General features: G+C 31.8%; 1 protein-coding gene across 6 annotated transcripts in view; it reads left to right on the forward strand.

The window, feature by feature from the left end:
* Window positions 1-15,834, forward strand: part of MON2 (MON2 homolog, regulator of endosome-to-Golgi trafficking) — a 107,705-nt gene that overhangs the window by 61,039 nt on the left and 30,832 nt on the right. For all 6 annotated transcript variants that reach the window (XM_011383841.2, XM_011383842.2, XM_011383843.2 and 3 more), the window contains 6 exons: window positions 1,118-1,228; window positions 2,675-2,850; window positions 4,791-4,953; window positions 6,508-6,801; window positions 8,565-8,763; window positions 12,859-13,487. In XM_011383841.2, coding sequence (XP_011382143.1) covers window positions 1,118-1,228; window positions 2,675-2,850; window positions 4,791-4,953; window positions 6,508-6,801; window positions 8,565-8,763; window positions 12,859-13,487 — 1,572 coding nt within the window. The remainder of the gene's footprint in view (window positions 1-1,117; window positions 1,229-2,674; window positions 2,851-4,790; window positions 4,954-6,507; window positions 6,802-8,564; window positions 8,764-12,858; window positions 13,488-15,834) is intronic.

The following is a 15,834-nucleotide window of genomic DNA, read 5'->3' on the forward strand; positions in this document are numbered from 1 at the left end:
GGATTAACTTCTTCTTTTTCCTGTATTTATATCTATATGATTTATCAGGGACTAAAGTTTTATAGTAATTGCTTTGATGAAGGAATAGGTTGCTTTTTTTTTTCTTTTTGGCTGAAAATGGATAACATCTCAATGAAATCTCTGAAGTCTACTTCAACTGCTAGCCTGGGACCCTTTGCTTTTATAATACTATCTTTTGATCACCTCAGTTTCATCTAGTTCTGAAACTTCAAGGTAATTGGGGCTAAGTTAGTAGTAAATACTGCTCCTTTAGCTTTTCCTATAATTATGAGGTAGGTCTTCAATAAAGGGAAAAATCTGTTTTGGTATTACTGATTATAGTTAGTACCAGGGAATTTTATCTGGATTTGTATTCTCTTGTATTTAAATTTAGGTGATTCTTACTAATTAGCTGCTTCTTAATAATAGTTGCTTCTATAGGATACACATTTATGTTTATGTGCAGTTTATATTTAAGTTGCCATGATCATTTTATATTATTTTAGTAACCTGAGAAAAATGTTCTCTTTTTTTGTATATTATATGACTTATTTATTTTATAACTTGAAATTTGAATGTCTTATTCACCTTTATCTTTTTCCTCCCCTAGAAAAGTATTATTCTTAATAAGAAAAACAAATGAGCTGTCCTTTTCTTTCTTTTTTCCATTTTATTGGGATTACTTTTATGAGCTATTAAAGGATATGTACAGATGTCTTTATTATGGACATTCTCATCAAATGGCAAAAAGTACATTTTTTTTAATTGTAGCACATTATTCAATTACGAGGGTAGTTCTAATTAGGAATCTTAATATTTGTTTCTTTTGTTTACTCTGATGACATCAGTTTTATGAAATCTTTTGTTTTCTGTGACTTGTTTAGTTTCATCTTTTATCTTCTGTCTCTCTATTGCTTCCTCTTGCCCCTTATTCAGAAGGTAAGCTTACTTACATTTTGGATATAATATTCCTTCAGCTTTTATTGATGAACATTTGATATAAATTTTTAAACATGAAAGAATAGAAAATGTAATGTTTTCATTTTTCTTAAATTGATGTGTGAGCTTAAGTATATAAATTATATATTTAATTTTTGTTCAACATATGTACCTTCAGGTTTGCCAGCATCCAAATTCTCGAATGAGAGAATGGGGAGCAGAAGCTTTAACTTCACTTATTAAAGCTGGATTAACATTTAACCATGATCCTCCACTTTCGCAAAACCAGGTTAAAAAAAAAATCTTTTTTTAATATTTAATGTAAAATCATCTCCCATATGTAATTTTCTTAATTTATCAAATGGATGATATTCTAAAAGTGGGTTTTGTTGCTTAGTATTCTGTTATATGTAGGCCACAGATTTCTTACAGAAGGTTGATATGCATAGATTTTTTAGGATTATCTTTACTTAAAATTGTAAAAACTTTGTTATGTATGACATTGATCTAAGTTAATAAACTGCTTAGAATTGGTCTCCTGCCTAGAAGTTTCAGTGCTCAGGCTTCATTTTGGGTCTCTACTTTATTAGCCCCATTTCCTTTGATCCTTACCTGTCTCTGATTTTTTTTCTCATTACCCTTACATGGGGAGAAAACAAATGGCAGAAGAGACAGGTATAGTAAAATAGATTTTTATTTTTAAGTAATTTTAAGAGTTATTTTATACTTTCAGAATTTCTTTTTGTCATGAGTTCTTTGTCCTCACTGACCTAATCATTCACATAGATCTAATACTGTTTTTTAAAAGTCTACCAAAATTTTGTTTGAAGATTGAGTAAGAATGAGGCATTTAATAACCATTCTCATTGCCCTCATTATCTTACTGTATTGTAGTTGAGCTCTACAAATTTACACATCAGACAATTATTGAATAAATACTATGTGCCAGGCAGTATTTTAGCTTTTGGAGTAGAGTGATGAACAAGACAGAAAAGATCTATGTTTTTATAGAGCTTTCATTTTAGTGATTTCATTTTTTTTTACTATAATTTAAGTTTTTTGAAAAGAAAACCCTTGTTTATGTGTATCCTCAATGTCCACTTAATACTTAGTGGACACATAGTGAGGGTTTGGTAAATGTTTGTTCAGTCAGTGAACTAAATGAATCTTTGGAGAGAAGAAAGTTAAAAATGAAGCGCGTGTTTTCAGATGCTGAAAGGAATAGAATGGAGTGCATTTTTTTTACCCTCCAGCAGATTTTGTGGTTATATGTCATCTTTGTTTACCATACTTTTTCATTTTTTAGGAGTATTGAGAATTTTAAATTTAAATACATGTGGTGTACATTAATAGAGTAAATGAAAGGTAATTTTAGAAATTGGAAATTGTTTTCCTCCAAGTAGAGCTAGATGTTATATAGATATATTTCCTTTAGTGAGATTCATTTCTATGTGGGTCTATAATTAATATCTTTTAACATAAGTTCACTCCCCATTTATCTTTAAATCTAACATCTTAAAGATTGATTTTTATATATATTTTTTAAAAAGACATACATGATAAAATAAACCTCTATTACTGTTAGAAAAATTATGGTTAATGTTTATTTTATTAGAAAAATTTCTGTTTACCATTATAGTCTGAGTGGAGGTGAATTTAAACTTAAAAAGCAACAGTAGAGCCTTCCTGTCTTTTTGGGCTTCTTTTCCTAATTAGTTTCTTGCCTCCTTTTCAGAGGCTGCAGTTGCTTTTACTGAACCCATTAAAGGAGATGTCCAGTATTAACCATCCTGATATCCGACTCAAGCAATTAGAATGTGTGTTGCAGATTCTTCAGAGTCAGGGTGACAGTCTTGGGCCTGGATGGCCTTTAGTGCTTGGAGTCATGGGAGCAATCAGAAATGATCAAGGGTAAGTGTTTAACATCCAAAATGTGATAGAAAAAGGGAATCCATCCTAAAATCTTGTAATAGTGGTAATTTTTTGTGTATGTCCCTTCTGCTTAAGTTTAAGATCTAGAATAGTTTTTTTAATCCTACCCCCCAGTTGGCTACAGAGAATTTGGCTCACCTTTTTTGTTTTGGAAGTATGGGAAAAATTGCTATTTATTTGACATTTATATAAGAATACAAAGTTCTTCTTTATAATAAGATAAATGTACCAATCTAACAAACTTTGTAACACACCAAAGATTGGATTTTCTTTTGTTAAATATTTGGTAAAATGCGAGTTAACATTTAGGGCTTGACCTCTCTTCATATATTAGGAAGTCTAAGAAATTACTTTTAAGTAACTTTTTTCATTTATTTGTTCATTTATTAAATATTTATTCTGTGCCTAGTAAATTCCAAATACTATGCTTGCTAGTTATATCAATTACATAGATAAATAGCTCCTGCTCTAAAAGTAGAATTTTATGGAAAAGGAACATGCCCTATAAGTAGGATCCTGGTTAAGAGAGGAGTTTGTTATGCCACAAAAGAATAGAACTCCAGTGAGTGGGGCCTATGTACTTGGTGAGAGACAGAACCAAAATAATGAAGGACCTTATATGCTTTTATAAAGTATTTGGACTTATCCTCAAAACATTTAGGAGGCATTTTAGTATTTTAATCAGAAGAGTGATGTGATCTGATACGTATTTGACATATATCACTGTGTCAAGCAGCATGGAGAGGGCCGTATGGGAAAGCCTGCATGCAGTGCTCTCTAGAAATAGGAGGAGATGGATATGAGCTACTTAACAGATTGGCTATAGGAAAAGAGGGAGAAATAGGAAATAGAATCAGGAATAATTCCCAGATCTCTGACTTAGACAGCTTTAGTGGGTGATGGTATCATTAACTAAATAGAGAATACAGAAAGAAGAGTACATTTGGAGAAAATGTATGGATTTGTTTAAGGTAGGATATCACAATGGAGTTAGCAGACGTTTGGTTATATATGACTGTTATTCTGCAGTAAGATTTATAATATCTTGTTTTGATTACTAATTAAGAGTTTTACATGATTGAGATGCTTGAGACTGTTATGGAAGTGTAATTTTTCTTATTTATTTGTAGTAATAAATTTCCTTAAATCCTACAAAATGTTGAGATGATTAAAGTGGAAAGAGATCAGCCAAAGCTTAAAAAGTTGAAGTTTCTTTTGCCAACCTACAATGCAGTTATGAAAATAGGATGTTGTTATAAGGTTGAAATTGATTAATACATGTAAAACTCTTAGAAAGTGCCTGACATAGTAAACACTCAATGTGTTCACTGTTACAATTCATTTTCATTATTATTTTTCACCACCAGAATTTCTCTCCAAAACCTAATACTTATTCTCTTTATTTTAAATTCAAAATTACTCTTTTCTTTTACAGACTAGATGTAGAATTTTAAAGTAGGGTATAGTATAGATATAAAAGAATAAGGAACTGATTTTCCTTCAGTGAGTAAATTGTGTGTATTCATCTGTGCTAGGCATCATGCTACATATTGGGGATATAGTGGTGAGAAAGTAGCTTTAGCCAATTTCCTTTCTCATTCAATGTCTGAAGTTTTGTTGGGCTAGTTGAAGCAAAATACAAATAAAAATAATATGGCATTAATACATGTTTTCCTTTCTTTTTTCTAGTCTATTTTTATTTCTTATACCTTTGAGGTTTTTTATTTGTTGATTATTTTAAGTAAGCATATCTTAAAAATCTACATAAATGTGAAGTACTGTATGATCTATATTAGGAAAGATTTTCTCATTCAATTTTTAAATAAAATTTTGTGTGGTTCAAATTACTGTAAGGTATGTATTTTCTCTTGTATTTCTTATAAATGCATTAGTATAAGTTTCTTTTCTTTTTTTTTCAGCGAATCCTTGATACGAACTGCATTCCAGTGTCTTCAGTTGGTTGTGACAGATTTTCTACCAACAATGCCTTGCACTTGCCTACAGATAGTTGTAGATGTTGCAGGTAGCTTTGGACTTCATAACCAAGAACTTAATATTAGTTTAACTTCAATAGGTTTACTGGTAAGTATCATTGCCTTTCTTATAATCTAGAAATCACTGTTTGCAGTTGAGAGTAAATGCTAAGCAAATATGCTTTTGGCTTTGCAGGAGTGGTTTAAATGACTCTGAAGTACCAAACATACCTTGCATAAAGTGTTAAATGACATCATTTAAGAAATAATTCATGAATAGCAAACTATTTGGAATAATTTTGACATTGAGCTGAAATTTGGCTTTTACAAGATTTGTCTTGGGTGGATTTAGTAAACAAATAATAGTACATACAAGAGAAATAGTTAATTGACTGTAGTGTGAAGGTTAATTGACTTTCAATATTATTTTGGTAGCAATATATTCATATACTACTTATTTAGTAAATAAAGCTTCAGTAAAAGTAGTTTGTCAACACTGCTTTGTTAGCTATAAGAAGACAGCATGCGATAGTGGAAGAGCCTAGACTGGAAACAGATAACATGTGTTTTAATTCTGTCTGCTTCTTGTTAATTGCTAAATTATTGACCTCTTGAGCCTCATTTATTTATTTTGAATATAGGAGTAATGAAATCTAAGTTAAAGTATTGATATATATTATAAGGAATAAACATATATAGTAAGCTGTTCCCAATATAAATTTATTTAAAGGCAATTATATAGACTCTTTTAAATGTGTATTATAACTCAGAAGTTTTATTTATTTTTTTGTATTTTTTAATTGTATATTTTATTTATTTTTTAATTTTTTAATTGAAGAAATGATTTAAATTGTTTTCCCCCTGTATACCTCCTTCTTCCTCTTCCCCCCTACCCTCTGGTAACCACTAGTCCATTGTCCATGTTAACTCAGAAGTTTTAAAAGTCAAACTTAAATATTCCTCACAAGCTAGATAACTTAATATTTTACCATTAAAAATGTGATCATGGGAAAAAACTTAGATATGTTGTGTATATAATTGCTCTTGAAGAGTGTTTGATTAAATTTTCAGTGTTGATTAAATTTTTGCTAGCTGTCACCTCTTTTATATTTATGTTCACAGGTATTGGACTCTGTACTCTCTGCCATTGACATAATTCTCATTAATTTACATACTTTACTATGGTTAAGAATGAAGTCATAAGATGTCTTTGGAGATAGTAATCATTCTTGTATGAAATTACAAAATGTTATTTAATAATACTAAGCAATTGTTAATTTACTTATGGTGATAATGGTATTAGGGTTGTGTTTTTTAAAGTCTTAATTATAAAATATAGGCATAAAGTAAATAAAAGATATTAACAATTGTTATATCTAGGTGGTAGGTGTATCAACATATTGATATATTCTCCCAGTTTTTCTGCGTGTTTTTGAAATTTTTCATAATAAAAATGTTTAAAAATATTAATGTTAGCACAAAATTGCTCCCCCATATTCTCCAGAAACCAGCTAGAGACATTTGACAGGAAGAGGTGTTTTCGTTAAATCCCTTCTACTATGAAAGGGATTTTTAAAAGTTTTATTCTGAGTTGCATATTTATATTTATGTGTTTAAAATAAAATCTATAAATAAAGTGACATTTTTCTACTTTGCTTTTTAGTGGAATATTTCAGATTATTTTTTCCAAAGAGGAGAAACTATTGAAAAAGAATTAAATAAAGAAGAGGCAGCACAGCAAAAGCAGGCAGAAGAGAAAGGAGTCATTTTACATCGGCCGTTCCACCCTGCACCACCGTTTGATTGCTTGTGGTTGTGTCTTTATGCAAAATTAGGAGAACTGTGTGTGGACCCCCGACCTGCTGTCAGGAAGAGTGCAGGGCAAACTCTGTTTTCAACAATTGGTGCACATGGAACTTTATTACAGCATTCAACATGGCACACTGTTATTTGGAAGGTATTGTAAAATAGCTTGACTTATTAGCTTTTAATTGGAACATACTTATATACTTTTTCAATTAAACTTATTCCTGTTTGTTTTTAAAGAATTTCTATGCATTTGTGCATTTGACAAAACAGAAAACATTAGCTTTGTCATATTTTAAATTGCACCATGCACAGAATATGTTAAATATTTAAAGCTCATCTCTTATGTCTGTCTCTGATTTCTGCCTTTGCTCTTCTCTTTTTACCATTTTCCCAAGTGGTAAAACTAGGAGTTAATAAACTGCTACACATAATTCAAATATATATATAACCAAATGAGAATTTATAAATAAAAGAATATCAACAATTGTGAATTTTACTTGCAGAATCACCAAACAAAAGTAATCTTCAGTTGGTAAATTCTGCATGTTCATTCATTAAATATGCAATTTTATTTTTCAATTTTTCTTTATCCTTTTTTAAAAACTTTCTTAACAAAGGCAACAGCTTATTACTGAACATCTCTTCTTTGCAAAGGCTTTTTTCTATCTGTTCCATTTTAATAAAATTCCATTTATAATCCTTTCACTGCTTTTGTGAATTTTGAGATCAGTAATTTTGACAATAGGCAACGTAGTAAACCTAAATTGTATTTAACAATGCTTTCAGTTTAATAAAAAGGCCCCAAAGTATCTTCTTAAAAATTTAATAATTTATGTTCCCTAATAAAAATAATTAAAAGCTTTGCTCCCTCCTGTGTCTTGTGTTTCAACTCTCCTAGCTCCTCAGATCACAAACATGCCTAAGTCTCCATTACTGTTTTAAGAAACGAACTGGTATTTTCTCTGATACCTGTTTTCCTTTCATACAGCTTCATTGTTAATCATGCTTCCTAATTCTCAGTGATTTTTTTTTCTTCTTTACCTCCCCATTCACTCCCATTATCCCTTGTAATTTGATTTTCAGATTATTCTACTTCAGAGCTTTTTAAAACTTAGTAACAGAATTACCTAGAGGACTTGTTAAAGCACAGATTGCTGAGCCACCACCCCTATCCTCCAGAGTTTCTGATTCTTTTTTCCCCTGTCACTGGGCCTGAGAATTTGGATGTCTATGAAACTCCTGGGTGAGGCTACTGCTGTAGATTCCAAGACCATATTTTGAGAACCACGGGAATTGTTCATAGGCTACAGGTGGTCTTCTAATTGCCAAGTATTTTGCCCAATGCTCAATCCTTATCCTACTCATTTTTTGTGTGTGTGTAGAATTTAATATTGTTGATTAATTTCTCCTTGAAATTTCTCTTTCCTTGGTTTGTTTACAGCATGCTTCTGCTTCTATATTCAATTTTTATTTTTTGTCCCTATTTCTTCCCCTGAATCTACCCTTTAAACATTCTCCAATTCCTAACCACTTTCTGCTTGATTTTTCCAAGCACTCATCTGATCTTGAAGCTTCAGTTATATCCTGTCTAGATGTCGCCCATAATTATATTTTTTGCCTAGACTCCTCTTTTTAGCTTTGTTTCTTTCTTGTACATTACCCTATAAATGCTCCACTGACACTTCAACTCAACAAGTCTTAGACAGTATTCTGTCTAATTTATTTAAATTATTCATATTTCATGACCTTAAGGGTGAACTTAAGAATATAATACCTCTATTGTTCAATTTCTTCTAATATCCAGGACTGATCAGATTGTCAGGTATAATTTTTATAACAATTCCTAGTTTTCTGTGTGGTTACATAAGCTATGTTATCAATACTTTTGTACGTATTTTAATAAATATTCAGGTTCTCTTTCATCTATTGGACCGAGTTCGACAGTCTTCTACCACTGCAGACAAAGAAAAGATTGAGTCTGGAGGTGGCAATATTCTCATTCATCATTCAAGAGACACAGCAGAGAAGCAGTGGGCTGAGACATGGGTTTTAACATTGGCTGGAGTAGCAAGAATCTTCAACACTAGAAGATATTTACTGCAACCTTTAGGTATATATACATTTTTGTGGTGACATAATGATTTATGTTAAAGGAAATTTGGAAAATACAGAAGATTCTTTTAAAATTCATATAAATACTACTTTACAAGAATAATCGATCTTAACTGCAAGTCTTTGTGTTTATGTGTGGTGTGTGCATGAGCATGCATGTTTTCATTCATTTCATTAAGAAAATACGTATTATGTACCATTTGTGGACTCGCCTGTAGGTGATACAATGATGAGCAAAATACACACTGTTCTTTCTGTCATGGGCATGAAGGAGGAAGTATAATTACATTAAAAAAGCAAAACTGCATAGACATTTCTTCAGAGACGACATACAGATGGCCAATAGATATACAGAAAGATGCTCAATGTCTTTAACTTCAGAGAAATGAAAATTAATACGACAATGAGATATCACCTTACACCTGTCAGAATGGCTATCATCAATAAATCAACAAGTGTTGGTGAGGATGTGGAGAAAAGGGAACCCTCTTGCACTACTTTTGGGACTGCAAATTGTTGCAATCGCTGTGGAAAACAATACGGAGGTTCCTCAAAGGAAAATAGAACTATCATATGACCAGCAATTCCACTTCTGGTTATTTATCAGAAGAAATCCAAAACACTAATTTGAAAAGCTTTATACATTCCTCTGTTTATTGTAGCATTATTTACAATAGCTGAGATATGGAAGTGACCTAAGTGTCCATCAGTAGACGGTTGGATAAAGAGATGGTACATATATACAATGGAATATTACTCAGCCATAAAAAAGAATGAAATTTTACCATTTGTGACAACATGGATGGACCTAGAGGGTATTATGCTAAGTGAAGTAAGTCAGATAAAGACAAATACCATATGATTTTACTTATATGTGGAATCTAAAATACAAAATAAATGAACAAAACAGAAACAGACTCACAGAGAATGAATTGATGGTTGATAGATTGGAGGGGTATTACAAGGCTGGGTGAAAAAGGTGAAGGGATTAAGAAGTACAGATTGGCAGTTACAGAATAGTCATGGGGATGTAAAGTACTACATAGGGAATATAGTCCATAATATTATAATAACTATGGTGCCAGTTGGGTACTAGATTTAATAGAGGCATCACTTTGTAAGTTATATAAATGTCTAACCATTATGCTGTATACCTGAAACTAATATAATATTTAATGTCAACTATAATTGGAAAAAAAAGACCTTACCTTTAAAAAAAATGCAAAATTACTACAATTATAAATGCTACAAAAGAATGGTGTATTGTGAACCAGGCCAGTGAGGTCCAGACTTAGGCTTTCCTAAGAAAGTGATATTTTACCTGAGATCTGAAGGGTATATAGTAGTTCATCAGGCACGGATAAGATAAAAGGTGAAGAGCCTTATAGGCAGGAGAAAACTGAGGAAGGATGATGAGGATAGGATCCTAGCATGTTTGAAGGTCTGGAATGAAGAGAACAAGGAAAAGTGTGATTCCGGGTAAGGTTGTAGAGGTAGAGAGAGGTCAAACCATGAAAATTTTTGGAGGTCATGTTCATAAGTTAGGACTTCATCTTAAGAGCAATGAAAAAACACTAAAAGGTTTTTAATTCATGATGTGACATGATCAGATATGCAGTTCAGAAAGACCACTTTGGATGGTATGTGTGGAATGAAATGGCAGTTAGGAAAGGTGACAGGACACTATTAGACTGTTAGAAGCTGTTGGTATAGGTCAGTGATTCTCAGGGCCAATTTTGCCCTCCCTCTTTCCTCCAGGACATTTAGCAATGTCTAGACATCTTTGGTTGTCATAACTAGGGAGAGAGAAGAGCTACTGGTTTCTGGGGAGTAGAGGCAAGGGGTGCTGCTACACATCTTACAATGCTGAGGATAGCCCCCACAACAAAGAATTATCTAACCCAAAATGTCAATAGTACTGAGTGAGATTAAGAAACCCCAGTGTAGATCATAATACCTTTAATTCTGGTAGTAGTGATAATGGCAGTAGAAAAAAATGAATACTTTTATACATAATTATAAGCATATTGTACATATTATTTTTTATGTTTGGCTTTTTTTACTGTTTATGTTAAAGCGTATGCATATTTAATTTACTCTTAGGCATTTCTGTGTGGTCTTCATGTGCATTTTTTTCCATTTTTTTCCTTTTTTTTTCAAGAATATATAGTGTTTGATCCATTTTACACTTTAGGTCTCAATTTTAATATATATATTTAATCTTAATTATTTTGTTTCCATGTAAAACTTATATACACAATGAAATGTTTTGATTTTAACTGTATATTTGCTGAGGTTTGACAAAATAAGCATCATTTTTAATATCTCCATGAGTTACTTTTTTTACATCGTTTTTTATTTCTTAAATTTAAAAAAGTTAGACATTTATACAATCCATTAATTAACCCCCCCAGTTAATCTAGCACCCATCTGCACTACACAGTTACTTTTTTTAAAAGCTAAGAACTAATAGATACAGATTTAAATTTTTTAAAATGAAGACGTAAGGCAATTTGTGTCATGAATAATTCTTTATAACTTGAAAGCTAAAAACTGGTTTTTATTATTTTAGAATGAGGTTCATATTTTGTGTAATGTGAATTATACGTAGACTTTTAGAAAGATGACTTCTTCCTAGACATAGAATATATTAATAGAGGAATTGTAGGGTTTTCCCCCCCGCCCCAATGGTATGGATATTCTAAATCTGATATTAGGTCACCATTCTAATTGATAAATGTAATGTTTCATTTGACTTTTAAATTGGGTTGGCAGCAGGCAGAAGTGTTTTTGTTTAGCTGTTTTGATAGTTTTTAAATGTAATTTGTCAAAACTTGGAACAGTTTACTGAAACAAATCTGTGTTTTTATTGTATGTAAATTATACCGCAATTTTTAATAAAAGAAGAATATGGAAAGGAAGAGGCATGTAACTGGGAAGGTGTTATAGTTTGCCCTGTGTAGGCATAGTAGTGCTTATTGTTTCATACCAGACCTACTTCAAACTTTCCTATTAACTGAATACTCCTTCAGGCATATGGGTTTATACCTTAAAAAAATCAAGTCATTTATAGCGTTTTCAAAATGGAAGTCTTTAAACTTCAACTATTTATGTTTCATAGCCTACTTAGTTATCCTCCTTTGGAAAATGTCAGTTTCTCTGATTTTTTACATTATTTAAATGCAAGTATAGGTAATAAAGTGACTGTTAGAATAAAAATGGCTATTAACAAAGCCGTTGGGCTAGATTGCTATAGGAACAAGGTCATTTTTGCTGGGCTTCATAGAAACAAACTGTACCTGACCATAGAAAGCTTCATTATAAATGTGTTTAGTTGGTCATGGGGTAGAGCAAGAGATTGAATTGATCCATGGAACCCAGCAACTACCATTCAGCCCATGCTCTACTGACGATGGATCACCAAACTCAGTTTCATGTGAGAGAAATAAATTTAGACTCATTATAAAAGGACACTCTGTTCTTTATGGTGCATTTTCTACTGGTAACTCACTAACTGTTCTGGGGAAAAAATGTTTAAGGAAGTTCTGCAAGTATAAATTATTTAAATATGAAAACTAAAGTGTAAAGTTAAGATTTAATGGAGTATGACATATGGTTTATTTTAAACAGTTAGACCTGTAAAAACATGTATCATACTGTTATAACTTGTAACTTTTCCAGTATGCTTTAAGAATGATAACATCTTAATTGTTAATAAAGGTAGATGGACCAAAGATGTTGCTAAAAAGCTTTTGTTTTCACCTTCTTAAATTTGTATTCTATTCTCCTTAGGCAGAAGTACTAGAAGATAGTATAAATATGTATACTGACATTTATAGTTTTGTATTTAAGGCCGAAACTTTGTTTGATATACCCATTACCTTTTTCTTGGTGCCCTTTCTTCCTTTACCTGAAAAAAAAAATTCCCTGGATTTTCAGGTCGTAATGATTTTAATTCACATTGTTAGTACCTTAGAACTTAAGCAAATTTTTTCTAGTTCCATAGGAATTTAAGCAGAAAAATAAAGCAAATAAAATGTAAAGTGTTTAATAGATCACTTTTATGGTGATTTTGTTTTTCTTCCTAATATAGGAGACTTTTCAAGAGCATGGGATGTTCTTCTTGACCATATACAGTCAGCAGCACTGAGCAAAAACAATGAAGTATCTTTGGCTGCGCTGAAAAGCTTCCAGGAAATTTTACAGATTGTGTCCCCTGTCAGAGACTCAGATAAGCCTGAGACACCGCCTGCAGTTAATGTACCTGTGCCTGTCCTTTTAGGGTCCATATCAGGCCCTGGCCTGAGCAGGCCATTTGTCAGAACAGATTCCATTGGAGAAAGACTTGGAAGATATAGTAGTTGTGAACCACCCATAGTTACTGATGAGCTTGAAGATTTGAATCTCTGGTGGGCTGCATGGAATACCTGGTATAGAATTGGATCTGAAAGCACTAAGCCTCCTATTACTTTTGATAAACTGACTTTTATTCCCAGCCAGCCTTTTCTTACAGCTTTAATTCAGATATTTCCAGCTCTCTACCAACACATAAAAACTGGTTTCAACATGGATGACTTGGAAAAGTTGGGAGTCATATTGCACAGTGCTGTTTCAGTCCCAATAAGTTCAGATGCATCCCCTTTTATTCTTCCATCTTATACTGAAGCAGTTTTGACAAGTTTACAGGAAGCTGTTCTTACAGCTTTAGATGTTCTCCAAAAGGTAATAGAATTTTAGTTGCTGTCTAAGCAATATTGCATACGGTTCTCTGGAAGTTTTTTACTTCGCTATATAGACTTTTTGGAATAAATTTAGGAGTGCAAAGATCTAGTTATTTTAAAAACTTGTGGATTTCTATTATATTTTAGAAGATAATTCATGTTTGTTTTGAGAGTCTCTAAGAAACTGCCTGCATCCTGTTTCTAGTCACAGGTGGTTTTAGTTTGTGGATCTCTTCACAAGAGGATATACTTTTTGGAATAACAATTTTAGTAAAGTACTTACCTAGTTAGAAAATTAATAAGCAATGGATTATATGTTTTTTCCATGTATTTAAATTTAGCTCTGAAATTCTTGGAAGCCTATATTTTTAAAAAAGTAATAAATTCATAAAATATTTCTCACGGAAATTATAGGAAGATATATTTTTACCTATGTGTGTTTTGTTACTGCAATAAATTATTAAAACAGACTTAAAAATTATTGAGCAAATTCCAGTTAGCAAACAAAATCAAAGAATTCTTTTAAACTGTCAGTGTAATTGTTAGTGCAATCCACAACGACCAAGATGCTAAACAAAAAAGTGCCAACTGAAGAGCCAGCAATTTCAACAAAGTAGCTATGATGTTCTAACAAAATTAGAATGTAATTAGATCTTGATTGCACATGTGTGATCACTAGCCATTTGTATACTATAAATTGTATTTTCTAATTAAATGATTGCATTATATACAACTGGAATGATGAAAACTTTCACAGTAAGAATGGAGGTTTCTTAATTGCCTCTGGAGGGAGTCTAGCTGATTAGTAATTCCTTAATCTCTTTAACCTTAGTCACATTGCACAGGGAAACATTGTGTAGAAACCTAAAATTTAAGAAAATCTGGCATTTAAAAAAATAAATTGTAGAGATTATCAGTTTTCTACAGTCAAAATCAAAATGGCTGTTTTTAATTTCAGTGGAGGAAAAACAGTAGCCTCTCAATAATTACTTTTTCCCCTTGATTGACCATGCTCATAAATTGTTTACATACTGCCCTGGAGGGAATGGAAAAGTTATTCTATCAGAAAAAAAAAGCCACAGGCCTGTGGGATGCCTATAATCTAGAATTCTCATTCAGATGTTTAATTCAAGCTTTTATGTATGTGTAGAGGATAATAAAGAAGAAACAACAAATGCCAAAAATACTTTTCAAAGAAAAAAAAGTGTATAATAAAAAAAGCCCTTTGCTTTAGCAATGAGACAATAAGCGGAAACATTCATCCCAATTACTAACAATTTGTTCTGAGCTTTTAATGGTTTTGAAAACAATATATGAAGACTATACTTTCAGGAATCATTTCAGTCTATAGTTTGAAAACAATACCTTCAACCTGAAACTTAAAGTTTATTCATTTATATCAAATTGATATTTTGCATTATTAATAAACTGTATCCATTGTCTATTATATGATTATCTAAATGATGTTTCATAATACTTGAAAGTGATACAGACATGGGGTCTTTAATTTTTCTTCCTAACAGAGTGTGTGATATTTTCTCCCATAGGTGTTGGATACTTTTTTAGCTTTAGGACAAAATTTACTCACTTTGGGACTTTATCCTTAAACTAATAAGCTATCTAGCAAAACATTTTATTGATTAAAAGCTATTTTCCTTCCTAAAGGAAAAACTTTTTGATTTCATGTTTACCCAAATATTCGGGGTCACAGTTTTCTCTTGGTTCTCAAATCACTAGTTCCCAACCAAACTGACTTAGTTATGTATGCTAATTGACTTTTTTTCTTTTGCTGAGATATTTTGTCATACATGGGGCATTTGAGAATTTGATTATCTGCTTTTCCTAAGTTCTGTGATCAAGAGACTGCATATGTCTTACTTATTGCTACACTTCCTAAAGTCAGATGGCTAGATACTCTATCTGCCTCCATCGTCAGGGCTGCTGGAGTGGTTCTTAAGGAGAATCATCACATTGTGAATGGTGCCCTCGGAATTGTGCAATTAGGGCCAATTTCTGAATCTGTACCTCTTCATCTATAAAATGAAAATAATAAGTGTACAGCTTTTTTTTTCTATTCGGTGGGATAATATTTGTAAGATATTTAGTGCTTGGCACAGTTAAACATTCAGTAAATGTTAGCTGTTACTGTCATCATCATCAAGTTCTTTAGCAAAGGCCTTAGTACATGGTAGGCACTGAATGTGAATTATTGTTAAATGATTTAATGAGAGAAACCTTGAACCATACCAGACATCCATTTTGTTTTCTTGTTTTCACATACACAGTTTTCAAGGACTGTTAGGAAGTATTATTCAGATTGTTTATTGAGTTTCAGCTTTTGGACTAAA

This window comes from Pteropus vampyrus, unplaced genomic scaffold, assembly GCF_000151845.1.
Source record: "Pteropus vampyrus isolate Shadow unplaced genomic scaffold, Pvam_2.0 Scaffold545, whole genome shotgun sequence".
In the NCBI taxonomy this organism is placed as follows: domain Eukaryota; kingdom Metazoa; phylum Chordata; class Mammalia; order Chiroptera; family Pteropodidae; genus Pteropus; species Pteropus vampyrus.